Source organism: Vulpes lagopus, chromosome 20 (genome assembly GCF_018345385.1).
Source record: "Vulpes lagopus strain Blue_001 chromosome 20, ASM1834538v1, whole genome shotgun sequence".
Taxonomy (NCBI): Eukaryota; Metazoa; Chordata; class Mammalia; order Carnivora; family Canidae; genus Vulpes; species Vulpes lagopus.
The window spans coordinates 14055443-14064435 of NC_054843.1; the positions used below are offsets into that span (position 1 = coordinate 14055443).

The window sequence follows — 8993 nt, forward strand, 5'->3', positions numbered from 1 at the left end:
AAGAGAGGCTTGACATGCTCAGGAGCCCAGTAGAGGCCTGTGTGAATGGAGGATGTGGAGCAGAGGGAAAACACAAGATTTGGAGTTAGAAAAATAGGCAGCACCCAGGTTTTGCAAGCACTGGGTAAGCCAGGCTAAGGACCAGGGATCTTATTTTCAGGGTAGTGAAAATCCATTTAATACTTCTAAGCAGGAGAGTTACAAGCAACAGTGGAAGCCTCTATGATGATAAATACAAATATGCATATGATTTAAATGGGGTGTTGTTGGGGTCATGTGGAGGGCATACTTGGTATTCCTTTTAAACTCATAGGAGTGGTCATTCAACATTGTAAGTAACTTGCACGTGTGGTAAAGGCATCATAGACAGGTTGGGTGTGCAGCTTGTCAGGTTGAATATATTCTGATGTGTCCTTTGAAATATATGATATCCCCAGTCTATCACATGTTAAGGAGGAGTTTGTATCAGAGTTGTTCTGGGTTCCTGAATGTTCTTGATTTTCTTCAGATCTGAGAAAGGGGCCAGAGCATTTTGTTAAAAATATGCTTCTGTTGTTTCACTGCCATGAGCTAAGCTAGGTGAATTATAGAATGTGCTATCGAAAATCGTGCTGCCAGGTCCTGTGTTATAAGGATGAACCTAAGCTGATACAGCTGCAAATGTGATAAATGCAGCTGCCTGTCATCATTCTGCAGTCAAAAAACAAAACACAATAAACAAAAATGAAAAGTGCATCTGAAACAGGTTTGTTACAAAAGCAAATTATCAAAGTTGAGAAGCACAAATAGAAATACATACACTAGTTGGTATAAATACAGACATAATAAAGAATATGTCAAAGTCCATTGGTAATTCAGAGGAAGAAGTAGTAACCTATAAATAGGAAGATCAGGAAAAAGCTTCATAAAGAGGCAACATTATATTTGACCTTCAATAAGACAGAGGAAACAAAATGTTAGACAAAGGGAAAGATGTTTATAAGGCAATGGCCACTTTCAGTACCTTGGGTGAGCAATAAAAAGAGATTTCATTGTTGAGTCCTTCACACATCCTGATCAATTGAACAGACCAAGATCTAAGTAGAGTGAGCTTAATTGGATTGGCTTCTGACTGAAAATGTCTTGATCATATTATTCTATTCTGCCAAAAGAGCATCTTTCCAAACTCTAGTGCTGAATATTGATCAGTTGTTTCCACATCCATTTGTTTTGTCCATTTACCAATATGGAGAGTCGTGGCAACTAAGAAAAAAAAAATGTTAGCTTGGGTGGCATGTTGGGACTCATATTTGAGAAACTCTGCCCTGATGAGTCAGCTTTGGGGCTAACATGAAAGCCATTTTGAAGATTCAAAATGGACTGGCTTCTTTGTTAATAGGATGTCATCTTCATATGTTACTAAACAAAGTGCTAATGAGATGTTATCCTTCAAATTAGCTTAGGCAATGAGGTGGAAAGGAGTCTTGAGAAGAAGCCAACACCCAGTTTTCTGAGTATATAATCTAGCCAAAAAAGAATCTTCAGACCTGGCATGCTGAGTCCTTATGACCAACTTCAATCAAGGGTTTCAACAGTATGCCCCAGAGCCAAGGCCGCTCACTCAGGAGCTCCTACAATGTCCCACCACTCTCTGCCATCGTACATGAGTCTAAACTTATAAACTTTGAAGATGGATTTTTTTTACCCAGCAGCTGCCATGGCAGGACCTGGCTCCTGGACAACTTTCAAGAAACCTGCAGTGAGACTACCGGCTGCAAAGTGCCCAACTGTAAACAGGAACTGTGCACAGAGCCTAGCTGTATGCAAAGTGCCGGCCTCCCCAGAGTTGTCCAAACAACTTGTTCCAATTCCAGGCCCTGTGAAAAGACAATATGCCAATCAGGACGTTCCTCAGCAGTGTCGGAGTGTGTTTCTGAGCCTTGCCAGTCAGGAAGCAACCAGCAAGTGGGTGTTGTAGTCCAGAACTGCCAGCCTGGGAGCTACGTGGCAAAGAGTTGTCCACCAAAGGCGTATGTGTCTAAGAGTTGTCAGACTCTAGAACGTGAACCTGGCCAATGTCAATCTCAGAGCTCCAAATCCAGTTCCTGTAGGCTTCCAGTCTCTGTTGCACCAAAGTCACAACTCCTGGAAACTTCTAACACTTATGAGCCAACTTGCTGTGTTACTGGTGGTTTGCAACTACCTTGTAAGTGAAGAATGAATAGAGTACGTAGATAGGAGATAACATATTCTAATAGAGGTAAATTGATTTCTTAAGATATCTAGGAAATTCTGTTTCTCTAAATGCATATTATTGTGCATGGGTTTGTGAGTGAATAGACATGTCTTCCACTGTCTTCAAAGAGAAAAATTTTCTTTTTTGCTCTTTGGGGCATTTCTCGTAGTAAGCTGGGATTGGAAAGCATGTTAAATATTTTAGGTTACACTATTTGTTACAGAGCACTGAGAGTTGCATCCAAGAACTCATGTGAGTACTCAAGTCAACATGACATTTTGGCCACTGGTTATTATCAGTGGAAAGACTTAGCATTGAATCTGGCCTATTAAACAAGTATCATGTGCTACCAATATCAGAAATCCATATAATATTGAAGATTAAAGGGACCCTGAACCCTGTCTAGTCGCATGAATTCTGATGGATTCAACTCTAATTTATCTGCTGCATCACAGCACTCTTGTAATCAACTATGAAGTTGAATCTATTGCTGGAAAAGCACAAGTATATTTTTAATTTCACTTCCACAGACTTCATAACCACATAGTAGCCAGAGACCTTTGAATATAATGAGTTCAAGCTTACTATACCCACTATACTTCTCCTATTCTTCTTCCTCTTTTCACTATTTCTTAAGTGCTTTAGGAGTTGGGAGAATACTCTTTGTAGTAAATAAACTTACTTCATTTAAAATTACAAACTTAATTGTCACGCCATTATTTTTGATCAACACTTTTGTGGGTTTTATGTTATTGATTTTTCACCAGATAAAAATTGAATAAATATTTGGAAGAAAAAAGGAGACTATGTTTCCTTACAATTGTTTGTACAGTATGAACCAGAATAAGAGAGTACAGTTGTGCTAGTCAGCAGAATATGGGGAACATGCTCAATATGAGGATCATAAAACCATGGTACCAGAAGGTGTGAAGATACATGAATTTTATTTAGAATAGCTTGGCTATTGTGAAGCTCTGGGTGTGCTCTTAAATGGAGCTCTCATTGCACAAGACGACATAAGGTAATGGCAAAGAGCATGAACCCTAAAGTAAGATGTTCTGGGGTCTGAATCTTCACTGTTCTGGGTGAAGCCTGTTTGAATTGCAACTGTGTGGTTATGCACAAATTATTTAACCACTCTCACCTCAGTTTCCTTAACTCCAAAACCAAAATAATAATGATGGTTCCACTGTGAGACTTAATAAGTTAATTTGAAAGTGCTCAGCACGTGACCTTGTATATAGGAAACAGTAAGATATAGAAACATGATTAGCTAGCTCAGAGACTCAATATGAAGAGCAGAGGCAGTGATTTATAGATAAACCCTAGAATCTATGACAGATTAGGAAAGCTAGTCCTCTCAAAAATGAAAGACTAGCTGTTTTGTATCTTGAACAATGCAAGTAGCACTTTTTACCAAGAGAAATGCTTAGGAAACATTCCATGCCTTGCTGAGCTGGGCTGGCAAATAGCTGAGTTTATGACAAAGTTAATGTTGATTTACCTGTCAGTTACGAGGGTGCGTTAGACATAGGTCATCCTAAAAATAAAGATTTAAGTCTAAAATCTAGAAACTACAACTTGCACAGATGCTTTTATAGAGGGGTGGAGTTGAGATGTGGCTGATGCAGGTCTGAAAGAGACTGAATGAACACTGTTTGATCCCATCAATAGTAACAGAACATATGGCAGCCACAACAGCAGAGCCTTCCTACAGCAAGAGACATTGACATTAAGCTTCTGGGCACAGCAGTGACAGAGCATTGGCAATGACAAGGAGAGACTTCATCTGCGTGGCAGCTTCTCAGTATTCCTATCACAGCCAATCATGCAAACACAGTTGAAAATCATGCACAGTGAAAATGTTACTAATGCAACTCAAATAGGAGGGTCTGGGAAGAGTATAATGCATTTTGGCCACTGTTTCTGAAGACTAGAGGAAAACAGCCATTTCATTTGTCTCCCAAGAATACTTTCCGTTAAGAGGTGTGGCTTGCTGGGACACAGGGTGTTGGTGACAAGTGGCTAAGCATAGGGTGTATGTGTGGTGCTGGTGGGCAGGGAGAAGCAGGAAAGAGGAACAGCAGCATTAAATGAAGTTTTCATTTTTCCAGTTACTCTGTTTATCATCCTAGACCTTAATTCATTCTTTCCAGACCAAGTGTAATCATCCCCTGAGGAGGAGTTAGCTGAAGAAGATGTCAGTATCTATCTAATCTAACCCACCATGGAGCACATAGGAATTCTTTATAGAGAGAAGCTGTGTGGATTCAGGAACTGAAGATTCTTGGTATTGGAATAGGTAATGGTGTGGTGATGTGAAGAGATGTTTTGCAGGCTATTTATGTAAGGGGGAGAGAACTGGCTTTGAATTGTACTGGACCTTGTTCAAATCCAAATTCTGTCCCTTACTAGCTATGTGTCCTGCGACAAGCATTAGCATTTCTGAGGCTCAGTTTCTCTATTAGAAAATGGAGATAATGCCTAAATTCATTGGATGATTGTGGCAACAAAGTGCCATCATGGCCATTAAATGCTTAATGAAGTGTTTGTGTCAAAATATGTAAAATATTGTTTGACACTTTAGCTGATATTCCTTCTTGGGGCTCAGCCTCAGTTTATTCTCATGACTTCTCTATACTAGACTTAACATTTCAAGACAGAGACCAAGAAAAACCCTTCCATTATAGATGCAAAGGGCATAAGTAGTATGGAACGTAACCTAGATAGTGTATGCAGTACTCTCAAAAATTATAGAAATGACTCAATGGGTACATGCTACAGAATATGCTTCATAGATCAAGGAATTTCTTCCTGTTTGAACAGAAAGGCTATAGTAGGATTTTTGCATTGGTATCACTTACCCGACTCTTAAAGACATGGATATTTTAATAGCATGCTATTCTCCTTAAACCAAACATAATGAATCTCAAGAACGTTTTCTTGTCTATGTAATACTGTGCCAAAGGCAATGATGGTTCTTAGTAACTTGGTCCTAATTATTTACCAGCCACTGTGTATATATACATTTTTAACTTGAAACCCAAACAATACAATCAGATGAGTACAATTTTTTAATCCTCACTTTTTTTCAATGAGAATGAAGACACAGATAAATTAAGTAGGTTGTCTAAGGCAGATAGTAAATGGTGGATCTAGGATTTTAATCCAGTGAGTTGGACTTGGGAGCTTGAGCTAAATCCTGACTACCTGATAACATTACATGCTTTGTCACTAGAGCAGCCAAAATATGTGGAAAATCTGTGTCCTATGAAGTGTCTGTACAATTTGAAAATTATTGGCCCAGCCAAATTGTATTGTTGTGAGAGTATAGAGGAAACAACTAGAAAAGTCTAGTTGATTGGATGGTTTAATCCCAAAACAGGAATAAGTGCTACAAAGTAATTAAGCATATTACACTGGAATTTGTGGAATATAGATTTCCAGTGCCTTAGAAAAGAACATGAACTTCACATCATGTGAAATGACATAATCTAAGTGCCAGAGAAGGTGTTTAGATAGCATGGAGTCAGATTTTTCTACACTAAGCTTGACTGTCTTGATGCTGTTAGTAATTGTTTTTCATACTGTTAGTCCCTACGTCTTTCTGGTTAAATATGTTCCTTTTGAAAACGTTGATTCTGGGCAGCCCTGGTGGCTCAGCGGTTTAGCGCTGCCTGCAGCCCAGGGCGTGATCCTGGAGACCCGGGATCGAGTCCCACATCGGGCTCCCTGCATGGAGCCTGTTTCTCCCTCTGCCTGTGTCTCTGCCTCTCTCTCTCCTGCTCTGTATCTCTCATGGTTAAATAAAATCTTAAAAAAAAAAAAAAAAAAAAGAAAACATTGATCCTGTTTTAGGCATTAATGGGATACGAGGACAGTATTTTGTTCCATGTAGCACCAGATTCTTTGACACCTTTCTTGAACCCAGAGTATCTTTCTCCAGTTCTGCTTCCCATTTCTCCCTTTGGAGAGTTCCTGTTCTTCCCTCAGTTCAAAATTCTTTCACTTCAGGAACTGATACATATTCTCCCCTTGAAGCCCAAGTGGAAATAATGATAATCAATTCCAAAAACAGCTAAAAAAAAAAAAAAAGGAACGACGAACACAGAACAAGAATACTTTTTTTAGGCAATTGATAACTCGCTAATACTGGATCAGAGCTACGACTTGGGTTAGCAATAACATACACCATAGGGAGAGAGGTACAAATAGAGTAAAGATCTAAAAGTTAAATGAAATTTTGAATTCAGAAACCCCACAATTTTTTTAAAGACTTTATTTATTCATGAGAGACAGAGAGAGAGAGAGAGAGAGAGAGAATTTTTTTAAAGATTTTATTTATTCATGAGAGACAGACAGAGAGAGAGAGAGAGGCATAGGCAGAGGGAGAAGCAGACTCCATGCAGGAAGCCCAATGTGGGACTTGATCCTGGGTCTCTGGGATCACCCCTGAGTCAGGTTTCAGGTGTCTTGAAACCCCACATTTTTTATTAAGAATTTACCAACTTTTTGTATAACTTTCTCTGTATTTATGGAAACAAAGGTGCTAATGGGATTCAAAGAGAGTTATTCCTTGGAGCCCAGAGGCAAAACCAGTGTGGCTATACCCAGACACAAGAACATAGAAATCTCAAAAGTCAATACAGGAAATGGTTAAGCCCATTGTTATTCTCTTATTACTCAATATGGCATTGCTTCAAGTGTAAGGCCAGTGCTCCTGCAGGAGTTCAATAACTACTGATTGACAAAGATAATGACAAATGGATACTGAAAACTGAAGACAAGGCTCAGTATAACACCTCCCTTATCAGGACACTGCCTTGTCATGAGTGCTTTGTGGACAGTAGCAGGCTGCTTATTTAAATTGAATGAGCAGAGTGGGACACCTCGATTAAAAAGCCCTCTCCACCATAAACCCTGTCAACCTTTACAGTAGGGTTATTAACTGTTGTTCGTGTTTCTCCTTGAAATGAGCTACATTCACTCTGACACTTTCTGTGTTGGGAAATGGATGTAATATTGCATGTTGAAAGTCTCAAGAACAAAGTACCTTCCTCTAGACTTCATATTTTATTAAGTTGCAAGAGAGTGAATCAAATAAAATGTAAATATTAGCCATATTGATATTCACAAGTGCTATAATGTATTTATCTAATGACCAGATTTACAGTAAATCAGTCAAGGTTTGTAATGATCACAGATGTACTTACCAGATTAAAGAACATCCATTACTACTGAGAGAAACGTTTTTCAAAAAATTTTCTCAGGAAACAAAAACAGCCATCAGTGCCATTCTATCATGTTTTAAGTCTAGATTTGTTCACCAGGTTGCTCAAAGTGGGTTTGCTCCCAGTTTCTTGTGTCCTGTCTCCCCAGGGCTGTGGCTGATTGTGGCTTGGTCCCCAGGAGTCTGGTTTAATTTCCTGTAGTAAATGAGTCTAGCAATCAAAGAATTGATCTTGAGGTGGTCCTGGAGGGGCTCCTAATGCAAGGCCAGTGGTTGGGGGGCCCTTGGGCTACAAATGGAACACTAGGCAATCAAAAAAAACATGTGCTACATTCTAGGCTGTTGAGCTTTCCTCTGGAGGACAAATATCATCCCAAACTATGTTTGTTCTGAAAGATGTCCAATCAGAGTTACGTGTTTCCCATATATCCATCAAGTAGCTTACTTAGCAAAATGCAGATGGCCTATGTATTTGTGGTAAAGACCAGCTGACCATTTTTACACGGATTTTCTTAGGCTCTCTCATTTCTATCATAGTTACATCTTCATAGAATCATAATTATTTCTCAACGTGTAAGAGATCTTTGGTGAGCTTCACTCATTATACAGTTGAGCAAATATACTTGCCAAGGTTATATGATTTACTCAAGCAGAGTCAGGGCTAGAAATCAAGCCTAGTGATTACCATTTCAGTGCCCCACTGACCATACTCCGAAGTGTCCCTCATGAGAAGTTTATTAAAAATATTTAAATGTACTAAGCACAATAATTTTCATGGGCCCTGTATGTGCATTAAAGGCTACCCATAACACATAAAAACTTTTATTGGATCATAAACATGACCTATCTTAAATTAATATGCCAGCTATAATAAACATTAATCTATCTACAGAATTTCAAATATCTTTTCATGAAGATTAGAATATTATTTTTCTAAATGCATGGTTTGTTGAATGGTAAATAAGACAATAGGTCCCTTGTTTTGGAGATTCAGTTGTAAATAGCTATCTTCCCTGACATTTATGAAACCATGAGTCAGAATAAAGCCTGCAATGGATGCCAATACTCATTACTAAAAAGTTTTAGAAGCCACAACACAAAAGGGGGAATAGCACAAAGTGTGGGTACTTTGCCTAGAATCTGCACTTAGGTCATCCTGTCTTTTTTTAATAATTGCTCAGCTACAAACTACAACTGTGATTCCCTCAGGGGTTATTGCTATATTTCTGTCTTCTCCTCAAATAACTCTTTCCTCCACGTGAGCCTTGGAGGTGACCTCTGCTTAGCCAGTAGCAGTTGTGACAGAACCCAGCTCCTGAAGGACTGCCAGGAAACCAGAAGGGAACCATCAGCTGCCAACCAGCATGCCTGTGCCCAGCTTCCATGAACCATTCCCTACACTTCTCTGCTTTTGGTATGTCCAGAGCCTGTCACATAATCATCACCTACCTTTTTCTCCTGAAGTCTTTAGGTCCCTACGACCCAACAACCTATACTCAAAACTTTGAGCTATATAGGCAATAATTACTGTCCTAGGGTTCACAGGTC

At 39.2% G+C, this 8993-nt stretch overlaps 1 protein-coding gene across 1 annotated transcript; it reads left to right on the top strand.

The window, feature by feature from the left end:
* Nucleotides 1-1575: 1575 nt before the first annotated feature.
* On the top strand, nt 1576-2193 carry LOC121479317 (keratin-associated protein 27-1). Its single transcript, XM_041734841.1, has one exon. It carries the CDS (start codon nt 1576-1578, stop codon nt 2191-2193), a length of 618 nt encoding a protein of 205 aa, XP_041590775.1.
* Nucleotides 2194-8993: the final 6800 nt, after the last annotated feature.